At 37.6% G+C, this 27,046-nt stretch overlaps 1 protein-coding gene across 2 annotated transcripts in view; it reads right to left on the reverse strand.

Annotated features, from left to right (window-relative positions):
- Positions 1-27,046, reverse strand: part of LMBR1 (limb development membrane protein 1) — a 142,436-nt gene that overhangs the window by 46,194 nt on the left and 69,196 nt on the right. For both annotated transcript variants that reach the window (XM_069461722.1, XM_069461721.1), the window contains exons 6-9: positions 6,805-6,931; positions 6,244-6,312; positions 5,062-5,126; positions 938-1,010 (exon numbers count right to left, since the gene is read on the reverse strand). In XM_069461722.1, the coding sequence (XP_069317823.1) occupies positions 938-1,010; positions 5,062-5,126; positions 6,244-6,312; positions 6,805-6,931 (334 nt within the window). The remainder of the gene's footprint in view (positions 1-937; positions 1,011-5,061; positions 5,127-6,243; positions 6,313-6,804; positions 6,932-27,046) is intronic.

The following is a 27,046-nucleotide window of genomic DNA, read 5'->3' on the forward strand; positions in this document are numbered from 1 at the left end:
TTTCTCCCTATCTCTCAATATTTCATATTTAAAGTAATCTTCCATTTTATACCCACCCTCAAATTATGATTCTGAAATATAGTTAGCTATTAATAATCTCATCTTGGTAGAAGATGGGTGGTTTCAACCTTTCTTTAATTTTTTTTATTTTAATAGATTTAGAGGATATAAGTTGAATTCTGTTACATTTCATATATCGTATAGTGGTGGAGCCTGGGCTTTCCGTGTACCCATCACCCAAGCAGTGTATGTTGTACTTCACAGGTAATTATAACTTTTGTTTGAAAAGACCATGTAGGAGAAAAGAGTGCAGGGTGAAGATCACTTGAGTAAAAGTAAAGAAAATTTACCTAACTATGTCATTTCTGTTAAACTATATAATTACTCCTTTCTTCATTAATTCATCTGAAGCCAAAAATGATCAGTAATTAAAAATTAAACTTTAAAATCTTGGACATGCCCACTTGATTAGCAGCTGATAATTAACACTATTCTCAAATAACAATAGAGTTCTTAAAAAACTTTCAGAGTCAAATTTGGTACCTTAGTATCAAAGAAATACACTACTTTTTATCTTAAAGATTTCAACGAAGGGGAAATGAAACAGGGATATTACAGTCACCAAGACAACATGCAAATGTGCATTCCCTTAGCAACCATAAGTCATATACTTAAAGCGTATGAGGGGTGGCTAGTAGAGGGATGCCTAGGTCCCCAGTGGCCAATGTGTCGGAATGCAATGGGCCTCGCCAGCTCACAGCCAAGCCCTGCAGCAAACTCTTCTTCACCAGAGAAGTTCCCTGATTACTCTTTAAGCCTTCACCCCTCACAACAGCATAAAATACTGAGAGGTTTCCTTTTTTTTTCCCTTCAATTATCTGTCTTTTTTTAATTAAACAGTTTTTTATTCTGGTCTAAATAAGTAATATATACATACCATTTAGACGTCTCTGGAGTGATTCTTCCTCTAAGGTAATAATATAAATTTGTTCATCCAGGTCTTCAAGAATCTAAATTTAAAGATAAAACTGTTCAATAGTGCAACAAAAAACTAGTGTTTATGAAGACATTTAGGCGATTTTATCTATTATTTTAGATAATGTATTCATTCAAATTACTAAGCACGCAAATTAAAAATGCTCAAACTATTTTATTTACAAATTAAGTATATTTTCATATATAACACATCAAACGTTATCGCAAAACCTACATACATTTAAATTGGATATTTTTAAAGTTTAAAGGATTAAACTAAATGACTCTGCTGCTTTCTCAATGGCAAACAAATGTATGAATTTTAAACAGCCAAAAAGCTGAATACAGTAAATATCTCCTTATACCTGAGCCAATGTTTTAGAACTAGATTTGTTTTCTCATTTATGATTACCTACATAATGTCTAAAACAAGGAATCCAAAAGCTACATCAGTAACATGCAACACTTTCCATTTATGTCACCTTTATGTACTAAAAACATTCCATAAATACTGAAGATTGCTATTATCAAAATCATCCAGTAGAATCCTAGAGAAGTGGTATGTTTACACATAAACCACTCAACACCAAGCCAGACAATACTAGTTCAAAAAAAAAAAAGTGCTAATCGTTACCAATTGTATGGGATATTATCTGCAAAGTCTTCAAAATTGATAAAACCTAAAATTGGTTTAATTCTAGTTTTGTTAACACAACTATCCTTCTATGAAAGGATCTTAACTATCTTCCCTAGCTCTGGGGAAAATCTGAAAGCCCCAAGCTGATATCAATGTTCCATATCATTCAAACCCAAGCTACTTATTCTCAGCAAAAAAATAAATTATGAGAAGTTAATGGACAAAACAACAGGATGGAAACTATATATATATATATATATATATATATAGTTTTATACATATAAATAAAATATATATATTATATATGTATACACGTGTGTGTGTGTGTGTGTGTGTGTGTATGTATACACACATATAATCCTTTCACCTTTCTGTATTTTCAGAAAACAAATTCTCAAATCACGCAATCCCTATCAGGTATCAAATTTATACAGTTTATGTGAAATTTATTTAAAGCGATTCAATAATTCTCAGTCTTTCAAAAAATATCTATGGTCCTCTGTGGCCTGAGCTAATCACTGGCTACACATACTCTCTACCCTTGGGAGCCTAAACTTGGAAGGAGAGAAAAAAATAAACAATAAAATAAGAACAATTAATAATAAACAAATAAACACACAAATAATGACAAAGAAAGACCACTCATGAGGGATAAAGGGGTGGGAAGGAAGGCGAAGGGGAGACCTAAACAGGCCAGCCAGCGAGGCCTCTCCAAGGAGACGACACGTAAGCTGAGATGAGGAGCACATGCCAGAATGTGTGAGGGTCCTGAGGGAGAGAGAGGGGTACACCGAAAGGACCAAACGGATGCAGTGAGCTGAGGGGAGTGATCCCAGATGGAACTGCGGTTTACATGAGTAGACAGGCACCATATATCTCTGGGGGCCATGACCCAAGGTTGGGTGCTTCACCTTACTTTCTACTGTTTAGATCAGAATTGACAATTTTTACTTTTCTTAAGGTCTAACCAATAAAAGGATTTTTATCTTACTGTGCAAATTGTCCAATAATTACTTACCACCCCAGGTATGTCTTAGTATGACAATGAGTAGCACATGGATATTTCTGTTAAGTGCTGCAAGCATTATCCCCCTGATTTCTGCAACCCCATGAGGAACGGACTGTCACCATCCCCATTTTATATTGCAAGAAACCAAGGTTGAGCAAAGAAAGTTGTGTGCCTTTGAAGCCTACCCCATAACTACCATGAGCTAATGGCCTTAAATATGAGTAAGACATAGTCCTTGACCTCAAACAGATCATATTCTAGCGTAGCAGAAGAGGTAAGATGAATTTTTTAAATTGTAAGATTAAAACAAATGTCATAACTGAAACTTAAATAAAATGTTACAAAACTTTAAAGAAGAAAGATTACTTCCAGTTGGGAGAAAAGGTTTTGGCCACTGCTTGTTTATTTTTTTTCTATAAGAGATCGGGTCCACTATGTTGCCCAGGCTGATCTGAAACTCCTGGCCTCAAGTAATCCTCCTGCCTCGGCCTCCTGAGTAGCTGGGATTACAGGTATGAGCCACCATACCTGCCTTGGGCAGTATTTTTGATGGTAGTAGCATCTTACCTGATACCTTAAATTACCAAAAGGAGGAAAGACATTTCAAACAGAGGAAACTATAAGCAAAACACAGAGGAGGCGAGGTACGAAGTCCACTCAGCAAGACGGCAGTTCTATTACTCTGGAGCTTATGGCAGAATAGAACAGTGGTCCAAAGCCTGTGCTCGAACCCTGCTCCATATCATAGATCTATGATCTTGTACAAACTACTTAATCTCCCTGCACTAACATTAATTCAGCCATAAAATAAGAATATCACTACTTATCTTATTGGGTTTGTCATCAGGATGACATAAAATTATGTGTGCAAAACATAGTGCTAATCACTAGCATGTAGTATATACTCAATGACTCAATAAATAACCTTTATTATTACATGCTAGGAATAAGAAAAGAGGCAAAGATAACTAAGGCTTTGAGGATATCGTAATAAGAGACAAGTTTGGGAGAAAAATTAGTTTGGGAAGCAGAGTTTTCCACTCCACGGGGCATTCAGTTGCAGCACTTACAAGGCACTGTAATTTGTTTCCATTGTCTGCTGCTCATTAGCATCAGGCATTTAGAAGTGCTGCGCAGAGAGATGGTGAGGCACTCAGAGCAGAGCACTAATAGAATTTCAGACCAAGGACAGAAATTTAAACATTTGTCTATATTTACGGGGCGAGAAATAGAAATGGAGCAAGAGATCAAGAAAAACCCAGAGAAGAAGAAACTAAATAAATGCAGTGTCATAAGACCTCTCTAAGAGGAAAGTGAACTTTTAAGATTTGACAGCAGGGGTGTTGCACTTGAGTGTGTATACTTTTATGTATTTTTCATAAAATATATTTATGTATTTTTTATAAATTAAGTTTTACTTTTAAAAGATGTGAAGTGATATGACTTTCAAAATTAAGCATTTACTAAAAGAATATCCACTCTAACATTTCCTCAGTGTTTTCCCTTAACAAATCATGATAGAGAAGACAAACACATTACCATAACGATTTAGTATTACTAGTGAGATACAAACAAAGGGGAATATGAGAAATGCAGAGGAAGGAGTTTAATTATTTTTACTTAAAGAAGTGAGGCAAGGTTCAAAGATACGTAGTGAGTAGAGCTGCTATTTGAGCTGGAACTTCGGGAGGCCGTTGGGTGGCTGGAGTAGGTGAGAGGCGCTGCAGGGCGGAGACAGGCCTGGAGAAGGAGCCACAGAGCCTGACCAGAGCAGCCCGGCCGGCTGGGGAGTGAGCAGGAGAGGCATGAGGGACACGAGTCGGACAGGCTGTAAGAGGCCTTGTAACATGCAAGTAGTTTAGACTTGATGTTGATTTTCATGAGGATCCATGAAAATAAATTAAGTGACAAATTCCCTAGGTACAGATAAGAAATTATTTTTATATTATTAAATATCTGATAAAATAGAAACCACAGAATCTTAGGGATAAACCATTAGAATTGTTACCAGTAGAAAATCATTTTTAAGTGAATATACAGTATTTCTGAGATTAAAGGCAAAGTATAATTCAATTAATGAAGATATAATATGCAGACAAATTTTCAGAAACATAACTGCTTTGTAAATCAAAGCATACATGTGCTAAATTTTGAAACACAATAGAGATACTGTTTGATATGAGGCAACAAACATCTAAAATACCTTCAAAATTTTGCTTTAAATTTTGCTAGAAAAATTTTTACCTGAGTGCCTATAGTTAGTATTTGAAAAGCAAAACCAAAATTGATTTCCTAAGATGAAAAAGATTTTAAAAAACCAATTTGAGTGATAAACCTATAAAAATATTCTTGTTTCTAAATGCTAGTTCACAATCTAAAAGATGCTGAAATGTAAACACATTTATTTAATAAACAAAATTATTTATAATAGAATACTTACTGTTGGCTTCACCAACAACTGACCCATCACTGTGAACATACGGGAAAGGCCAACTGGTGTACACACTGCAGAAATGAGATCGCAACAGAGAGAAACTGCATTTCAGAGCTAGGACAGATAAACAGCCCATAAAAAATAGAGCCAGGTCAAAGATTATTATTTTAAGAATGTTCTTGTCTCCAATTTAGATTCTCAGTGTTTTGTCAGAGGATTGTTCAGCTTCATCAATAAAAAGCTAGAGGGGCATTACTACAGCTAACAAAAGAGATATGAAAACAGAAGAAGATTTAGGATATTCAGGATTCTAGCAGTTGAATAGTAATAAACACTTTTGCTTAAAAGAAGCTAAAGAAAATCAAGCAAAGAACAGATTAAATTTCAAGTATTACTGGAATTGAGAACCAGACAAGAATATCTAAAAGCAACAACTATAGTCTTAAGTCTTTTGAACTACATTTACCTAAGATAGATTGTGGTGCTATAAGTAAAACAAAACAAATTGTGAAGTAAAAACCACAACTTCATCATATAGAATTCTACCATTTCCATTTAAAAGCAGCATCTAGGCTGGGTACGATGGTTCATGATCATAATCCCAGCACTCTGGAAGGCCAAAGCAGGACAGTCACTTGAGCCCAGGAGTTAGAGAACAGCCTGGGCAACATAGCAAGACCCTGTCTCTACAAAAACAAGCACACGTGTAGTCTCAGCTACTCAGGAGGCTGAGGCAGGAGGATCACTTGAGCCCAGGAATTTGAGGCTGCAGTGAGCTATGATTGTGCCATTGCATGTTAGCCTGGGCAACAGAGCAAGATTCTGTCTCTAATCAATTAATTGATTGATTGATTGATTAATACAGAATCAAGCATTGTGATGGGGTGCGGGGAGGAACAGGGCATGTGTGTATGAGTGTGTGGTGTGTGTCACTGTGTGTGTGTGCGTGTGTGTGTGTCTCTCTATATATAATCCAGTGGATAAGGCCTTCCTTAGAGAAAACAAAAGTATCTTATTATTTCAAAGTTTCTGTTTATCAAAATTTATTTTGAACAAAAAAAAAGTTAGGGCCCACTCAAAAAAATCTCCAACTTGTTAAAGTATCTCATGATTAAACTTTCCCTTAGATTTTCCAGCATACAGGACAATTCTACTTTCCTATCAATATTAAGTCAGAAAAATACTTACAGAGAAGTAACAAACATCCCATCAAGGATATACAGGAATATAAATAGGGTAGATAGAACTCCCAGAGATCTATAAAAAAAGTAAATATATTTTAATCAGTCCAAAATACTGCACATTAATATATAGTTAGTCTGTATTAAGATAAGACATAGGCTGACTATATCTTAATATATGGTAAATATCATAATTGCCTATTTGAGTCTACTAAACCATGTAATTTCTAAATTGTACAATAAAAAGATCTAAAATAGAAGAACAGGAAATAACCCTTTTGCAAAACCTGTTTGGAGGGAGGAAAAAAAAGCCTCCATGGAATTTAAAAACAGAAACCAATTAACCAAAAAAAAAAAAAAAAAAAATCTGAAAAGTTGCTTACTCATTGTGCATATATGAAATGAACATTCATTTCTTTTCGTAAACATATCGAAAAATGTCTTAATTCTGTAAACATGAAGAGTTAACTTAAACAGAGTCATTACAATATTTTTAAATTGAATGTGTAATTATATCCCAAACTATAGTTTCCATTATAGAAACTGGTTAAAATAAGTGAATTCTTACCATATAAGGATTCCATACTGGCAGCATCATTGTCAATGAGCGCTGAGGCTACCCACACTATCCCAAGAATCAATAATGCAAGAAGAACCAGCATGACCAGAGTTTCTAAAATGCGGGCTCGGATTCCCTGAAAAATATATTATAATAAGAGATACTATTTTAGTATTTTATTTCATCTCATGAACAATAAGCTTTCTGCCCATATGAAAGCATAAAATAATCCTTTGGAAAGGGGGAAAATTTGTATTTATTAACAGGAAAAAAAACACTAAATGCTTACAATTTATAATGTTTAGACTGACTTTTCTTTTCAAAATTACTGTTAAGCTTGGAATAAAATACAAAAAAAAAATCCTTCATAAAAACATGTGCAGAACCATTTTTAACAACTACTTTCCTAACACTTTCCACTAACAAAGTAGATTAATGAATTTCTATCTGTGATTCAAATCAAGAGAATATAAGGCTAATTATGGCATACAGCCAAACAGTTTAGTGAACATTAAACTTGGTGAAAGCACAATGTACCAATTTACTGGAGAACGTCATTTTCCATTAGCATGAATTCTAAGTGGCTCCTCGCAGCCTCCAGAGCCCTCTAGTGTGCCGCTGAAGAACTGCTGATTGTAATCCAGTATTGTAAACTATAAAGACATTATTTTTATCAATTACATATAATTCCTTTCTTCCATCATATGGAATTTTCATTAATCCATGAGGCTAGAATATAATGAGGAATCACTATGCACAATTTTTCTTTAAATGTAAAACAAATTCTGCCTCAGGGACAAACTAAAGGCCAGAGTTAAAACGTGAAAACTGCAGGATGAGGCAAAAAAAAAAAAAAACTTCTTTACACTCCTGAAAAGTCACCAAATGACTGAATCTGTACCTAAAGTTAAAGATTCATATTGATATTTTGTACTGTAATGCACTAACCTACAATATCTAACATACCAAAGTTATAGGTGTATCCATGTTTCTCAATAAATTATGTAATCTTTCATTTCACATTAAAAACAGTTTAAAGATATGAGTTATAAAGATCCAAAACACACTTGTTTCAGTGTTGTCCTAAATATTCTTTTCTAATTTCTGAACTGCAGGAATAGATTGCACTTAAATCATAGCACCTCAGTTCCTCAAATTCAAGAAATAGGAAAGGAAAAGTCCCAAAACCACAGAGAAGTGTTCCAGACCTACGTGACAACCTCACAGGGGAAGTGGCTTTTCCCTCCGGGCCCTTCAGAAGCATCACAGACTTGCCACGGGGCATCCCGTTTGAAATACTTCCTCAGAGCCCAGAGCCGGCTCACCCTCAGTGTTCACCGTCAGGGAGGGCAGCGAACCAGAATGAATGAGGCTTGTATTTGAACACGGGAGATCTCATGGCAAGTAGCTATTACTAGAGTGAGATGGTACAGGAATAGTCAAAAAAGCCACTACTAAAAAATACACTATGACAAAACACACTACTACTTTACTGAAGTAATTACTTCTTAACAATTAAATCTGTTTTCTTCAAATATTAATACGTTCCTATGTGTTAAGAGACAATGCTCCACGGGTCTCTCACATTTCTGTGCATCTCATGAGCAAGGACAGTGCTTGTTCCAGACTGTCTTCTCAAGGATGTTTGTACAGCAGACAGCCTTGGAAGTTATAGACACTGTGTCTCTCTGAAGCAGAGGACAGGTTTGTTTACTGTCTAGTATGATAATGTTCACCTCCAAGCAAAGGTCAGACAGATTTGCTTGCCAATCGGTGGGTTTCCTAAGCTCAGAGTTCCCTAGCTGTGACACAAGCCCACTGTGGGGGCTGCACTGTGCCACCCTTGTGGGGCTCAAGGTCAAGGCGAACAGGCACCAAGAGGAAGCTTGTGCACTTGCTGTTCTATACATAACAAATTCCTTGGTCTCTGACCCAGGAATCTCATGTCTACAACCAACCCTGAAACTGGCAGGCTAACTTGTTGGCTTGCAAGCAGGATAAAATCTCAGATCCTTCACAGTTCTTGACTGCCAACAGTTTTTGGCAACAAGGACAAGAGGCTAACAGACACCTTGGCTTTCTAAAAAAGAAAAAACAAAGGCTCACACAAGTTGGGTTAAGGGATATGAGAAGACTCCCAGGATCTAGTAAGGAACGCTTTCACCCAAGTGGTAGGCAAGCAGAAAAGCAAGAATCCCAAATAGAACTACCTACTGTATGTCTGGAGGCTGAGATGCGCAGGGGTATGAGGCTGAACCCACTAAGGGCTTGGTTGTTGTCCCCTCTCCTTTAAGTGGAAGCAGGAAGAGATGTTACCATGGCAATGTAACAGCAAGCCCTGCAACACCAGCTAAAAGGTCCCAAGGGTACAGCTGCTGAATCAAGGAGTTCTGAAGCTGAATGCATGGTGTCAGAAATGAGGATGGAGAGCTTTGCATAAATCAAAGACATTACAAATTTGGTTGCACCATGAGTGGCCACTCAAAATGAAAGATGCCCTGCTTAATGGTGTGGGCCATTCATTTTCTCCATGTTCCCTCACCCCTGTGCTCTCCTACTCTGACCTCCAGATGCTAGAGGAGAAAAGATGATTGGGGTAGAGTTCTCCCTGTCCTGGGGGGAAGGGGGGAATGAAAGCCACACATACCCATTTGAGTATGCAGGAGGACTTCAGGGAAGAGAGAGACTCAAACTTTTACGGCTCTGTTGGGTACGGGAGCCCAAGACCATCCTACCTAGTCCTTCTCAAAGGACTGTGAAATGACTCCACAGAACTGCTGGTAAACAATGACAATTTTTTTTAAAAATAGAGACAAATATAGACATATATCATTACAAACTAAAATACAATGCCAAAAAATATTTTTGAAAATGAAGTCATTTAATGATAATAATTCTAGATTATTTTATAAAGAAATAGACATTTAGATGGGAGAAAAGAAAGAACTAAAGAAAAATTCATTTTGAATAGGGGTCATTTAGAATAATATTTCCCTTTTTGATAGTAGAGAAATTAAAGTTAAATAATGCTATTAAAAATTACAGGTTACCACTAATCTTACTAGCATCAAAATAATAATACTAGTAACAGTAATAGTAACTAGTGTCAAAAGTGATATTACTTTCATTAATGGTGTCGTGCTAACATCCCTTCCTCCTTCCACAAGAGGGGAGTGAATGACAGCCAAAAAGAGAAAAGAAAAAAAAAAAGAAATAATACAGTAAAAGAAAACATGCTTAGCAAGATATTAACATAACAAAATATACAAAAATACAAACAGATAAAAAGATAAAACCGAATATATCTACAACCATATATGCAAATTAGGTCAAAAAAACAAAATTCAACTATTTAAGACATATCTAAAATAAAGTGATGCTAAAAAATAAGAGTGAAATGAGATGATCAAAAGATTATTAAGTGAAATTTTTAAGAAAGGTAACAGGAGTATCTGATTTAATATAGAAAAATACCTTAAATGGGACATAGTAGGACATTTTATATTGATAAAATGTGCTACAAACTATAATACTATGTACTATTTCTTTAGTTTAAATGGTGAGTACATAGCCCTTCATTTTTATTATTCTTTATATTATATTTAAGTAAACAAAATTTTTATTCTTTATTTTTTGCATATGTTTATGTATATGATATTAAGCAAAACTTCATTCAAAATTTTAAAAAATAAAAAATTCACAAGAGTAAGAGTTCATTTTTATGGGCAGTCACTGCTCAGTGGGTACTGTCAGCTTCTGATGCAGCTGAACACCAGGCACCCAGCCCAGACACTTGGGGACCTCTGGGCGTGAGGGCCTCCCTGGGTGGCATGGGTGGCTTGGCTGCAGCAGTGGAGCTGGGGACAGAGTTTCCCCCAAGAGGTAACTGCTACTTTTTCACCTGAAACCTTGATGTCAGGTAGGGTCAGGCAGGCTGAGCTCTAGAATAGAACATTCCTATTTGGCCAGGAGCCCCGTGAGGGCCCTTCCATCTCACTGGTCATGGCATCGAAGTTGCTCCACCCCAAAGTGGGGACATCTGGCTAGACAGTCACGTGGCCTCCACAGGCTGTGCAATCCATTTCAAAAAGAGCTGAGTGGCGGGTTAACAGCTGCCCTTTCTTAGGAGTCTCCTTGGAGGCTGTGTCGGGCAGGAGTGTCTCTGCTACATTGGGAAACGGCCTGAGTACTTGGGAGTTATGAAGTCTCTCATTAGAGCTTCTCCTCCTAGGATCCAATAGTGTTTCTGTTGGTCCAAAGGGAGGGGACAGTCCCTGCGGCCAAGCATGCACAAGCATGTAAAGCATCAATACCAGTTACATATTAGGCAGTGCAAGCCACACAACAGTATACTGAATCGCCCAAAGGGCCCTACCCAAAAGTCACCTGAACTGTGAGTCTTGCCCAAACCCTGTCAGTTGAATTCAGTGTTTTTCCCACTCTAGGAACACTGACCAAGGAGTGCCACATGTGCCTGACTCAGGGTCTACAGCAGCAGTTCAACAGTTGCCAGGGACAGCTCCCACTGGGAGTGTGAGGAGCACAGCAGAAAGGGAGAACACTGGGGAGGGGCTGGCCGGGACAACAGGTAGGTGCTTTTCCTCTTTGGTCCCCTACTCCAAGGTCGGCAGTAGCACCCATGCTACTTCTTCTGCCACGTACCTGGTGGCGTCCAGTCAGCACCCTGGACTGGACCCGCTCTTTCTGCATATGCAGACTACCACTCTCTGCCCAGAAGTTCTGCTTCCCTCAGCCACTGCTCCACCCACGGCCTCGTCCTCCTTGCCATGGCGAGTGTGCACACACTGCTACTGTGCAAGGCTTTGCAGTCACTTTTGCTTTCAGGGCCACACACCAAGACTCACCAAATGAATGTCTCATGTTTGTGCTCCACTCCAACCTCTGCATTGCAGAGCAGGGCCCTCACTGCGGACACTGTTCAGGTTTGGGATTCCTTGCTTGACTCAGTAGCCACACCACAATGTCTTCGGACTGGGGCTGCGAGCTTGCTACCCCAGTGTCATGCCAACATCAGTTCCTCCTCCCACAGCAGGGGAATGAGCGACAGCCAAAGCACCATTCAGCCCCATTACACGTAGGACAGGGGGGCACGCTTCCTCCCCCTGCTCCCTCTCACCACTGAGTTGGGCACATTCACAATCAGATCTGAAGAGTCTTTTCTTTCTTTCCTTTTTCTTTTTTTTGAGACAGGGTCTCACTCTGTCTCCTGGGGCTAGAATGCAGTGGCATCATCATAGCACACTGCAACCTCAAACTCCTGGGCTCAAGTAATCCTCCTGCCTCAGCCTCATGAGTAACTAAGACTACAAGCACGTGCCACCATGCCCAGCTAATTTTTCTTTTATTTTTATTTTTGTAGAGACAGGGTCTTGCTCTGGCTCAGGCTTATCTCAAACTCTGGACCTCAAGTAATCCTCCCACCTCAGCCTCCCAGAGTGCTAGGATTACAGGCGTGAGCCACCACGTCTGGCCTGAAGAGTCTTTTCATATCACCAAACCTGGCCTATAGGGCCCTTGTCCTTCCTCCTCATCCAATTTCATTGCCAAAATTGTCAGGTCTGGGGTCTGGTTCTATACTTACAAGCTACTAAGTTAGCCTGTTATTGTTACATGGATGCAGGCAAAAGACACAAGACTCCTTTGAGAAATAAAGGACTTTATTACTCAAGGCACAACAAGCAGCATGAGCATCAGCACGTCATTGCCCCCTGCTCCCAAGTCTCACAGGTGATGTCATCAGTCCAGGTGGATGTTACACGCACAGTGGATTTGTGTAGCAGCTGGAGGACGGTCTTGGGGATCCACTGCTTCTACAGCACATAGTAATAAGTAAGGCTGCTCTGTGGCCCAGAAGCAGCCATCGCTTCATCCCTCAAGGTTGCCCAGCACAAGCACAGCCCTAACAAATGGCCCGGGCAAAGAGCACTTGGGATCTCACAGTCTTGGCATACCCAGCAAGAACAGTTTTTTGTTTGTTTGTTTTTGTTTTGCAACAGAGTCTCCTTCTGTTGCCCCCCCTAGAGTGCAGTGGCGACATCATAGCTCACAGCAACCTCAAACTCCTGGGCTCAAGCGATCCTCCTGCCTCAGCCTCCCCAGTAGCTGGGACTAGAGGTGTGCACTACCACGCCCAGCTAATTTTTTCTATTTTTAGTTGCCCAACTAATTTTTTTTCTATTTTTAGTAGAGACAGGGTCTCGCTCTTGCTTAGGCTGGTCTTGAACTCCTGACTTCAAGCAATCCTCACGCTTCACCCTCCCAGAGTGCTAGGATATAGGCATGAGCAACTGTGCTTGGCCAAGAACAGTTATTAATATTAAGTGTCTTACTAAACCTGTGATATAGTTTCTCCTTCTGGGATCCAGTATTGTCTTTGTTGGGCCAAAGGGAAGGGACAGTCCCTGTGGCCAAGGATGTATAGTACAAGCATGTAAAGCATCAATACCAGTTATTTATTAGGCAATGTAAGCCACACAATAGTAAACTGAATCAGCCCAAAGGGCCCTGCCCAAAAAAAAGGCAGGAAAGCTCAGGACCCAGGCAGACTGTCTCTTCTAACACACCTCTCTATCAGTATGCGACTGGTCAAGAAGGGAAGAATATCAAAAAGGATATACAGAATCAGAAAAATAATTAACAAGGTTGGTTTAATAAATTTAATAAAGTAATCCCCTATAGAGAATATACTTCCATTTCAATTACTCAAGGAAAATTTACAAAATGAATTGGAAATTAAGCTATAAAAAAGGTGTCAAATTCTAAAATATGAATTTCCTTATCTGAATATACATTAATAATAAAGTTTAAATTAAAATATGCTAATGCAATTATAGACCTTCTAAAAAGCAACAAGAGTATCAAAACTTATAGAGTGCAACAAAATCTGTATTCAGATACTCAAATGAGTTTTATTATTAAAGAAGTGATAAAAAATAAAGCACTCAACTCAAGAATTTGTAAAGTGAACAACAAGGCATAATAAAGGAGGAAATTAAGATAAATGCTATAATTAATGGGAAAAAAGAGCAAAAGAGTAGGAAAAAAAAACTAAATCCAAGAGGTGGTTCTTCGAAAAGAATTGAGATAAATATCTGCCCAGAACAATCAAGAAAAATAAAAGAGCAAAAACACGTGAGGAATAAGAAAGAGCATAATCAAGATGTGGAATACATTTTACAAAGAATACCAAGTACAACTCTCTGTCAATAAATTTAAGAACACAATGAATAGGGTAGGGAACATTTCTAGGAAAATATATTTTTCTAAAACTAAAGCAGAAGACAGAAAATGAAAAGAAAAAAACCCTTTGAAGAAATTAAAAATATGGATAAAGGAACTTCCCTCAGTGAAAGCCTTTGGGGGAGGGGGAGGAGCAAGATGGCAGAATAGAAACCTCCAGCAATCGTCCCTCCCCACAAACACCACGTTCAGTAACAACCCACACAAACAAGCACCTTCAGAAGTACTAAAAATCAGGTGAGCAATCGTACCACCTGGTTTTAATGTTGTATTAGATCAGGCAAGAGGCACTGAAGAGGGCAGGAAAGACAGTCTTGCACTGCCTACGCCACCCCTCCCCCCGCAGGGTGGGCTGGCACCAAGCACAGAGAGAATCTGTGTGCCATGTGCCTGGGGAGGGAGGGTGAAGTGATCGTGGGACTTTGCATTGAAACCCAGGGCCACCCTGGCACAGGGCAGAATTCTGCTGATGCCCATGGAGGGAGCATTTAGGCCAGCCTGGCCGGAGGGAAGTCCTCTGCCCTGAAACTCGAGTTCTGGCACCCCACCACCAGCTGATACAAAGCAGCCTGGGGCCTGGACTAAATTCCTAAGGCAGAGGGGCACAAAGGCTGCAGTCCCTGGGCAATTCCTATGGCTGGGCTGGCTCAGAGCAAGAGAACTTGGGGTGCATGTGACCCAGTGAGACACCAGCTGTGGCAGCCAAGCCAGTGCCTGTCAGCCCCTTCCCGCAACTATAGGCAGTGGGGCTTAGGAAGAGTCTTCCTCCACTTGGGGAAAGGAAAGGGAAGAGTTCAGAGGAGTTTGCTTTGCAACTTGGGTACCAGCTCAGCCACAATAAGATAAAATACCAAGATGCCTGAGGCCCCCAAGTCCAGGACTTAGTTCCGGGACGGCATTTCTGGACCCACCCTGGGCCAGAAGGAAACAGGCTGCCCTGAAGAGAAGGAGCCAGTCCTGGCGGGATTTGTCACCTGCTGACTAAAGAGCCCCTGGGCTTTGAATAAACATCAGAGGTAGCCAGGTAGTGGTCACCACGTGCTTTGGGTGAGACTGGGCTGGCTTCAGGTGTGACTGACACAGTCCCAGCTGTGGTGGCCACAAGGCCCTGCCCACATCACCCCTCCCCCAACTCCAGCAGCCCAGCACAGAGAGCGAGGGGAGACAGTGAGAGACTTTACCTGGTAATCCAGGGAATTCTCCCGCGTCTTACCCAAGGCGGCATCACCAGGACTCTGCAAGAGTCACAGCACTACTGGGCTCTTGGCACTCCCAGTGCTGCTGTGGCTGCAGGGACCAGAGACTGAGATCACAGCACTCAGTTCCCTTTGAACATCTGGAAAGCCTTCTCAGGAAAGATGGGTTCAAACACCCTGGACTGCGAGGATTAAAACAAATACCTAACTCTTCCATGCCCAGACACAAGTGTCAAAAACCTTCAGGAAGACATGACCTCGCCAAATGAACTACTTGCAGTACTGCGACCAATCCTGGAGTGATGGAGACAGGTGACCTGGAAGACACAGAATCCAAAAGAGCTGTCCTGAAGCAGCTCAGGGAACTTCAAGACAACACAGAGAAGGAAGTCAGAAGTCTATCAGAGAAATTTACCAAAGAGATTGAAATAATAATAAAAAAAAAAAAATAAGTAGAAATTCTGGAGCTGAAGAATTCAATTGGCAAACTGAGAAATGCATCAGTCTCTCAACAGCAGAATTGACCGAACAGAAGAATGAACTAGTGAGCTTGAAGATAGGCTATTTGAAATCACACGGTCAGAAGAGAAAGAAGAAAAAAGAATTTAAAAAAGTGAAGCACACCTACAAGACCTAGAAAATAGCCTCAAAAGGGCAAATCTAAGCGTTATTTATTAGCCTTAAAGAGGAGGTAGAGAGAGAGACTGGGGTAGAAAGTTTATTGAAAGAAATAATAACATAGAACTCTCCAAACCTAGAGAAAGATATCAATATTCAGGTACAATAAGGTCATAGAACACCAAGAAGATTTAACCCCAACAAGGCCACCTCAAGGCATTTAATAATCAAGCTCCCAAGGATCACGAATAAAGAAAAGTTCCTAAGGGAAGCAAAAAAAAGAAAAACAGTAATGTACAAAGGAGCTCCACTGTGTCTGGCAGCAGACTGCTCAGTGCAAACCTTACAGGCCAGGGGACAGTGGCGTGACAGATCCAAAGCGCTGACGGAAAAAACCTCAACCCTAGAATATTATATCCTACAAAAATATCCTTCAAACATGAAGGAGAAATAAAGACTTTCCCAAACAAAAGCTAAGGGATTTCATCAACACCAAACCTGTCCTACAAGAAATGCTAAACGGAGTTTTTCAATCTGAAAGAAAATGATGTTAATGAACAATAAGAAATCATCTGAAGGTTTACAACTTTCTGGTAATAGTAAGTACATAAACACAGAATACTCTAATGCTGTAATTCCAGTATATTGACAACTTATATCTTGAGTAGGAAGACTAAAAGACAAACCTATCAAAAATAACTACAACTACTTTTTGAGAGATAGATAATATAAAAAGATATGGAAGAGAATAACAAAAAGTTAAAAAGTAGCGAGGGGGAGGAGTTAAAGGTAGAATTTCTGTTAGATTCCCCTTTGCTTGTTTGTAAGCAGGGGTATCATATGTTTAAAATAATTGGTTATAAAATGTTTGTTGCAAGCCTCATGGTAACATAACTACAAAAAGTAAAAAGCAAGAAATTAAAACACATTACCTGAGAAAATCACTTTTCTTTATTTTGAGACAGAGTCTCGCTCTGTCGCCCCAGCTAGAGTACAGTAGTGTCATCATTGCTCACTGCAACCTCAAACTCCTGGGCTCAAGCATTCCTCCTGCCTCAGTCTCCTGAGTAGCTAGGACTACAGGCATGCACCACCACACCCGGCTAATTTTCTCTATTTTAAGTAGAGACAGGGTCTCACTCTTGCTCAGACTGGTAATGAAAGAAAATCACTTCTAACAAAGGAAGGAAGAGAGGAAGGCAAGGGGAGGGAGGGAAGGCCACAAAACAATCAGAAATCAAATAACAACATGGCAGGAATAAGTCCTTACCTATGAATAATAACACTGAATGTGAAGGGACTAAACTCTCCAATCAAAAAACATAGAGTAGCTAAATGTATTAAAAAAAGAGCCAACTACATGTTGTCTGCAAGAAACCCACTTCCCCTATAAAGACACACATAGACTGAAAATAAAGGGATGGAAAAAGATATTCTATGCAAATGGAAACCAAAAAAGACCAGGAGTAGCTATGCTTCTATCAAATAAAATAGATTTCAAGACAAAAAACTGTAAAAAGAGACAAATCCCATTATATAATGATAAAGGGGTCAATTTAGTAAGAGGATATAACAATTCTAAATATATATGCATCCAAAACTGAAGCACCCACATATATAAAGCAAATATTATCAGAGCTAAAGAGAGAGAGACCCCAATACAATAATTGTTGGAGATCTCAACACTCCACTTTCAGCACTGGACAGATCATCCAGACAAAATCAACAAAGAAACTTTGGACTTAATCTACACTATAGACCAAATGGACTTACAAAACATTCCATCCAACAGCTGCAGAGTACACATTCTTCTTCTCAGTTCATGGATCATTTCTCAAGGATAGACCGTATGTTAGGCCACAAAACACGTCTTAAAAATTCAAAAGAACTGAAATCATACCAAATATTTTCTCTGACCACAATGGAATAAAACTAGAAATAAATAGCAGGAGGAACACTGGAAAATATATAAACACATGGAAATTAAACAATATGCTCCTGAATGACCAGTGAGTCAATGAAGACAGTAAGAAGGAAATTTCAAAATTTCTCGAAACAAATGAAAATCTATGAAATATGGAAAAAGCAATAAGAGGAAAATTTATAGCAATAAGTGCCTACATCAAAAAAGTAGAAAAGTTTTAAATAAACAAGCTAAGAATGCATCTCAAAGAACTAGAAAAACAAGATCAAACCAAACCCAAACATAGTAGAAGAAAAGAAATAATAAAGATCAGAGCAGAAATAAATTTAATTGAAACCAAAAGAGCAATATAGAAGATCAATGAAACAAACAGTTGATTTTTGAAGATAAACAAAATTGACACACCTTTAGCCAGACTAAGAAAAAAAGAGAGAAGCCCCAAATAAATAAAATCAGAGATGAAAAAGGAGACATTACAACTGATACTGCAGAAATCCAAAGGATCATTAGCGACTACCATAAGCAATATATGCCAATAAATTATAAACCTAGAAGACATGGATAAATTCCTAGACACATACGACTGACCAAGATTGAACCAGGAAGGAATCCAAAACCTGAATAAACCAAGAACAAGTAATAAGATAGGAGCAGTAATAAAAAGTCTCCCATCAAAGAAAGTCCAGGACCCAGTGGCTTCACTGCTAAATTCTACCAAGCATTCAAAGAACTAATACCAATCCTACTTAAACTATTTCAAAAAACTGAGGAAGAGGGAATACTCCCAAACTCATTCTACAAGGCCTGTATCACCCTGACCACAAAACCAGATGAAGACATAACAAAAAAAGAAAATATTAGGCCAATATCTCTAATAAACATACATGCAAAAATCCTGAACAGTATTCTAGCAAACAAAATTCAACAACACATTAAAAAGATTATTCATCATGATCAACAGAGATTCATCTCAGGAATGCCAGGATGGTGCAACATATGAAAGTCAATCAATGTGATACATCCTATCAACAGAATGAAGGAAAAAAACCTATGATCATTTCAGTTGATGCTGAAAAAGCATTTGATAAAAGTCAACATCCATTCATAATAAAAACTCTCAAGGAACTGGGTATAGAAGGAATTTACCTCAAAAAAATAAAAGCCATATATGACAGACCCATGGCCAGCATCACACAGAATGGGGAAAAACTGAAAGTCATTCCTCTAAGATCTGTAACAAGACAAGGATGCCACTTTCACCACTGTTATGCAACATAGTACTGGAAGTTCTAGCTAGAGAAATCGGGCAAGAGAAATAAATAAAATGCGTCCAAACTGGAAAGGAAGAAATCTAATTACCCTTGTTTGCAGACGATATGATCTTGTATCTAGAGAAACTTAAAGACTCCACAAAAAAAACTATTAGGACCGATAAACAAATTCAGTTAAGTTTCAGGATATAAAATCAACATACAAAAATCAGTAGCATTTCTATATGCCAACAGCAAACAATCTCAAAAAGAAATGAAGAAAGCAATCCCATTTATAATAGCTACAAATAAAACAAAATACCCAGAAGTACATTTAACCAAAGAAGTGAAATATTTCTATAATTAAAACTATAAAACATTGACGAAAGAAATTCAAGAGGATACAAAAAAAGTAAAGATATTCCATGCTCATGGATTGGAAGAATTAATATTGTTAAAATGTCCATACTACCCAAAGCAATCTACAGATTCAATGCAATTCTCATCAAAATACCAATGAAATTCTTCACAGAAATAGAAAAAAATAATCCTAAAAGTTATATGGAACCACAAAAGACACAGAATAGCCAAAGCCATCCTAAGCAAAAAGAACAAAACTGAAGGAATCACATTACCCTACTTCAAATCATACTACAGAGCTGTAGTAACCAAAACAGCATGATACTGGCATAAAAACAGATACATAGTCCAATGGAACAGAATAGGAACCCAGAAATAAATCCACACATCTATAGTGACCTTATCTTCAACAAAGGTGGGGAAACGATAGTCTCTTCCATAAGTGGTGCTGGGAAAACTGGATATCCATATGCAAAAGAATGAAACTAGACTCTAATCTCTCACTATACACAAAAAACAAATCAAAATGGATTGAAGACTTAAATCTAAGACCTGAAACTATGAAACTGCTAAAAGAAACCACTGGGGAAATGATTCAGAACATTGGTCTGAGCAAGGACTTCTTGAGTAACACCCCCAAAGCACAGGCAACCAAGGCAAAATCGGACAAATGGAATCACATCAAGCTAAAAAGCTTCTGCACAGCAAAGGAAATAGTCAACAAAGTGAAAAGACAACCTACAGAATGGGAGAAAATATTTTCAAGATACCCATCTGATGAGGGATTAATAACTAGAATATATAAGGAGCTCCAATAACTCAACAGGAAAAAATCAAATAATCTGATTAAGAAACAGGCAAAAGATCTGAATAGACATTTCTCAAAAGAAGACATACAAATGGCTAACAGGTATGTGAAAAATGTACAAAATCATTAGTCATCAGAGAAATGCAAAACAAAATTACAATAAGATATCATCTCGGCCCAGTTAAAATGGCTTTCATAAAAAAGACAGGCAATGACTAATGCTGGCGAGGATGTGGAGAAAGCGCAACCCTCGTACACTGTTGGTAGGAATGTAAATTAGTGCAACCACCATGGAGAACAGTATGGAAGGTTCCTCAAAAAACTAAAAATAGAATTACCATATGACCCAGTAATCCCACTGCTGCATATATACCCCAAGGAGGGGAATTCAGTATATCAAAAAGATATATGCATTCCCATGTTAATTGCAGCACTATTCACAATAGCCAAGATATGGAATCAACCTAAGGGTCCATCAAGAGATGAATGAATAAAGAAATTGTGGTACATATATGCAATACAATATTATAACACCACATAAAAATGAAATCCTGCCATTTGTAACAACATGGATGTAACCATAGAACTTCATGTTAAATAAAATAAATGAAGCACAGAAAGATAAATCTCTCATGTCCTCACTCATATGTGGGAGGTGAACATTAAAAACTACTGACCTCATGGAGACAGAGAGTAGAATGATGGCTACCAGAGGCTGGGAAGGGTAGCGAAGAGAGGGATAAAATGGGGAGTGGTTTATGGTTGGAAAAATATACTGAGATAATTAGATAGAAAGAACAATACTTGAGAGCACAACGAAGTGACTATAATAAAAAAATAAGCTACAGTTTACTTTAACATAATTAGAAGAGTGGAATTGGAACGTTTCTAACACAAAGAAATGGTAACTACCTGAGGTGATGGATATCCCAATCACCCTGCTTTGATTAATTCACATTGTATGCCTGTATCAAAACATCATATGTATCCTATAAAGATATACAACTATTAATATTATGTACTCATAACAATTAAAAATTTTTTTAATTAAAAATAAATAAATAAATAAAAGCTCTTGGCACAGATGATTTTATAAGTGTGTACTTCTAAAGTTACAAGTAACGTAGAATTCCCATGCTAATTTTATTTCAAAAATAAAAAAATCTGAAGAGTTCATAAATAATTTTATCAAATCCTAAAGATAAGTGCACGTGTGCGCACACACGCACGCACACACGCACACACTAAAGGATCTCCACACCCTACTGTAATGGATTGAACAAATTATGATACCTCTACAGAATAAGACATTACATCTTAAATCATGGGAAATGTTCATAATATAATCTTAGTGTGTGTACAGTATGACCTCATTTAAATAAATACATTGAGAAAAAATCTGTGTAATCAATATAAACAGTCTTAACTCTAGAATTATGGTTATGTGGGAACATTTTCTGTTATACTTTACGCTTTTCTATTTTTTCCAAATTTTCTAGAGTGGATATGTATGACTTAAGTAATTTGAGTACAATCTAATCTTGTTTTTAATTTTTAATTTTTTTCTTAAAAGAATTAACTTCCAAGAGATTGGTACCCAAAAGAACAACTTTTTAAAAAAGTATCCAAGCTGAGTTTTTGAGACAGTATAATAAGCAGGTTAAGAGCCCCAGCCAGAGCATCGGACTGCTTGGGTTCAAATCCCGATTCCACCACTTACTACCTGGATAACCATGGGCAAATTACTAGACCTCGTTGTGCTTCAGTTTCCTCCTGTGTAAAATAGGGATATTAATAACACCCTTACCTCATAGGATTGTTAAAAAGATCAAATGAGTTAATATATCTAACATGCTTAGCACAGTATCTGGTGCTTACTTAGTAAACACAATATAAGGATTAACTATAATGACTCAAACTATAGTCTTTGTCTTTTGTCTTTGCAATTTCTAAGGCCTGAGAGTCGTCATATCATTTGTGTTTCTAATTTAAATTTATACCAGCCCCTAATGCCATCTGATCACTCTCTTAGCATCTTTGTCACCTGCCGTCTGCAGACCTGTAAGAGACAATCCCACCTCTCTTGATGACAGGAGCACCTGGTTCTTCAGTACTTCTTATCACATCCCCTGCCCTCACAACCGCAGTTCCCACTAACTCAATCCTCATTCTGCTATAGCCACCCGCACACCCACTGATCCCATCCCCCATCTGTTAGGCCCATCTCTCAGATCTCAAGCTCTGGAACTGCTCTCTTGGCCCACGACAGCCTATCTTCCTCTGACTCCCAAAACCCCTCCCAGCTCTATGTCCCATCCTCATGACCTCCACCTCCTCCGTCCCTCCTGACCCTTCCAGTCAGTCTTCTGTCTCATCTGCCTAAACCCTACAGTGAACGAGCGCATTATAACGATTATCCAGCATCAACAATACCCTAGTACTCCTTGCACCTTTGACTTCCACCAGACCAGCTTGAACAACTCCCAATGGTGGCTTACTCCTTGATTCTCTGCCCTGTTAAGGGAAAATTTATAGAGCCATGAGGAACTTTTGCTACTCCTTTTCAAAGTGGGCCTTCAGTGTTACTTGAGATCTTTATACTGATTCCTGGTAGACTTGAACAATTGCCACAATGTTTTTTAAAAATGTTTTCCTCCCTCTGTGATCCACAATCTCATCCTCTACTTTCTTACCACCACAGCTGGCTACATCTCTACCTTAGAAAGACATGGCTGAGTGGTCTGTGGGCACTCAGCGTCCCTCCTGTGTCCCTCAGTCTCTCTGTTTCCACTCTTCTTTCATTCTATGAAAGAAACTCTTTTCTCCCATGGCTCAATCTCAGATGGTCATCTTTCCCATGCTATGTAAGTGCTTCTCAAACTTCAGCATTACCGAGAGGCTTGACAATTCCTAATCACCAACCCCAAAGTGGTACATGAATTGATTCAGATGAAGACAGTTCACCAAATATAGTGCTCAGTTCTTTCCCTAGGTGATCTTGCCTCCTCGTGTAGCCAATAAATCTGAAGTTTGTATCTTTAGTCCAAACCTTACCACTGTGACCAAGATCCATATACACAACTGCCATCTCCCATTAGACATTTCACAGGTACCTTAAACTCCATTCTAAAACCAAAGTCATCATTTTACTCCCTATCTGTGCTCCTCCTTCAGTATCACACACCTCAGTAAATGAAATCATTATCCATTTTGTTTTTTATGCCAAACACTTTGGAAACATCCTCATCACCCATCTTTCCTGCCAAACTCCATCTCCTACCCCCACACACACTCTGAGCCTTGGTCCAGGCAAACACCAAGTCCTAATTCTACTGTGTAATTACAACTCAAATTCATCCCTTCTCTTCCTACTGCCACTTCACCCATCCAAGAGAATGATTTTTCTATTATAGATACACAAATAAGAAGAAATGTTTAAAATGTGTTCTCATATGCTTAAGCAGTCAAATAAGAAGCATTTAGCCCCCCAAAAAACCCCTCTGTAGTCAAATCATATAAGCTTTTCAAAAATTTATTTCAAATTGGTCAATATTTCTTTTGAAAGACAATAAATAACTCACAAAGAGAAATCTGCTCATGTCCAGTTATCAATCTACATAAAAAAGAATAAATTGTCAATATTCTACTTATAGAAAAAGCTGTACCAATATAAGCCATCGAAATTATTTAATATGATTATGCCTGTCCTATGAAATACTGAAGATAATTGACGTAGTCAGAAATAACTGTTATTCTGCCTTAATCCACTAGGAGGCTAGGACAGTTATGTTTTCCTTTTGTTAATTTGATTTTCTTTTTGTGAGTAAATGAGACAAAATCAGCCCAACTTGAAATCAATTAAATACCACATTCATGAGCTTTAGACAAAATGATAGAAAATGATAAATTCACTAAATGCAATGTGGCAGATTTTTTATCTTCAAAAACTTTAGAATAGAAAGAGCGGTGATGGGACTATATATAATCAGAGATCTCACTTGTTAAATTCAGCATCGGCTTGTTAATACAAGTACCAAAAATCTATAAACTGTTATCACTATCTTTCTTGAGATCATAAAAATATTACAAAGCCTAAAGAGTACAGGCTTTGTGGCATGTTAATATGTGAGATTTTTAGACTTTTGAGCGTGATTCTGTCTGCAAAGTAATAAAAAGCATTGTGAGCACTTTTATCTCTACCATTAATCACCAGCAGGACAGCATATAAGCAAAAAATATGCCTACTGCTCATTTTTCCATTAAGAGTCAGAATCAGGAGCTAGAAAGCCCCAAGGGGAAGCTTCCTATCAACTCCATTCTTGCATATACTGAGCTAAAAGATGTACCAGATGTCAGAATAACTTATTAAAATACCCTTCAAACAACAAAGTGGCAAAACACTGTCAACGAGGAAGAAGGTCTCCATTGTTCCTCTTAAAAAATGAGAAAAGTCTACTGAATATAATATCAGGACTATAAGAACTTCTATTTATTATCAATAGTTGCATTTCCCTGAGATAATTTTGAATGCTTAGACTATGTCATATAGTACTAGGGTTGCATGAACTCCACAATATTTTTATTCCCAGTATGAATAATTATCCTAATCTAACCTCCCTCCAAATCTCATAAATTTGAATTATTTTAATGTAACTCTTTCCCTTTTATTAAAATCATAGTGTTATAAGCACTCAGTATATTAGTTAAAAACATAACTGATACCATCACATTGATGAGAGTAAAAAATTAAAAAATAAAAAATAAAACATGACTGAAACAAACTACTTTCTTTCTGTTAATAAAACGTCATATTGTTTTTAAGGAAAACTACATAATTAATTATATTAATTTCGCATCAGTATTATTTCTGAAACTACAACTACCTCAATGATATAATATTTTAAATTATATGAGATAGGCTAGTAAAGACTAAACACATGTAGATAGATAGATTTCATTTAGATTTAAATAAGTACTGAATGGATGACCTAAAACACTAAAATGGTTATGATATAATTGCTTCTTGGAACTTTTGGGCTGGTCAGTAACACATTTAATTGCTCTGTACTGAACATCAATGAAGTGAAAATTACAATGTACTTTCAAAAGCTCTACCAAGGAGCTGATATGTTTCTATGGTGATGAACATTTAAACAAGGTTTTGCCTCGATATCTTGCCCCCCTGTAAGGGATGTAAACATTGCCTCATACACTATATCTCCACCTATCAGGAAAGCCTGAGAAAACTTCTACAATCACAGAATGTTTAAAATAAACATCAAACCATTGTTTTCATTTAACAAAAAAGGTCTCTTAGTAACATTAATATAAGGTTTACTCAGCATAGCATCAAGACCCCACCAAACATACATTCAGTCATGGGAGAAGACTGATAGAAGCACTAATAAGAGAAAGTAAAGGCAGGTATTAATTATTTTAAACCATAAAAAAATACAAACAAGCATCTCCAGAGAGTGTTAAACATTTCCCCCTTTGCTCTCAAAGTAATTATTAAGAGTATACACAAAAAGAACTTTGGTCCCACGTCAAAGAAAATAGCTTTGTGAAAAGCTTTATTAAGCTCTATAGTGAAATAGTTGAATGTTTATGAATATTAATATGCTATGCAGTCTATTTTATATACATATATAGTTATTTAATGTGGTCCATACCAGATGAAAAAATTGAAACTATAAGATGCTTAAGCTACTAAAACTCAGTAAAAAGTAACTATTTTAGATAAGTTAAAATAAAAACATTAATATTGCCAGTTCATTGAACTAAGATGTTCATTGCATTAAAATTTCTGGGCAGAAATTTCCCATGATATTAGACAAACAAAATTCCTCCAAATTATAAGTAAATAAATACAAGTTTTCAACATATAAATGAAAGAACACAATTATAAAAAGGCTGTAGGAACTACATATCAAAAATTTTAAACATAATTCTAAATTTGGGAAAAAATATTTCTTAGTACACAACATTGCACTAAAATAATTTACTGGTTAGCCAGTAAAACTCTTCTCTTCTATTTCTGCTCTAATGATTCTTCAGTTAGAAATTTCATGGAAAAGAAGAAATGGGAACTAATATTTGCAGAGCTCCTACTAGTTGCTTTATATGTGCTTACTGAATCTTCACAATATATTAGAAGGTAAATTTTATTATACATGAGGAAGTCACACTATAAGGCTAATTTGCCTATGGTCACAATGTTCAGTACATACCAGAATTCACTTTAAATTCAGGTCTGTCAGCCTTCAGGCTCTGTGCTTTCCACTTCCCCATGTGACAGAAATAAGACACAAAAGACAAAATGACATGGAAACAGTGAAGTAGGGGGAAACACTTAAAACATACTTAAGGACCTAAAGCAAAGTATATAAAAGCTTCTTTAACCAGAACATTAATTTTCAATTCTATAACAGTAAGCTCATACTGAGGTCAAATGCGCAGTCCTATAAGAAACTTTTAATACAACAGAACATCTCAGCCAATATCTTACTATTCATTTTATAAAACACCAAGACACAAACTCCAATAAAGACAAAATAATAGAAAGATCATTAGGGTTATTATTTATTATAGTATTACAGTGAAACATAAAAGACATTAAGGTTTAGAATGTAATATAAAGCCATGCCACATGACAATTTAAATGATAATATCATATTGCTTATGTAGCAAAGAATACATTTAAACAAAAAGCACTAGAAATTCCAAAATACCACAGAGGAGCTCTCCTTTATGACATGAACAGGAAACACGCACTTAAAAGCTTAAGGCTGGGCCGGGCGCGGTGGCTCACGCCTGTAATCCTAGCACTCTGGGA

Source organism: Eulemur rufifrons, chromosome 29, assembly GCF_041146395.1.
Source record: "Eulemur rufifrons isolate Redbay chromosome 29, OSU_ERuf_1, whole genome shotgun sequence".
Classification (NCBI taxonomy): domain Eukaryota; kingdom Metazoa; phylum Chordata; class Mammalia; order Primates; family Lemuridae; genus Eulemur; species Eulemur rufifrons.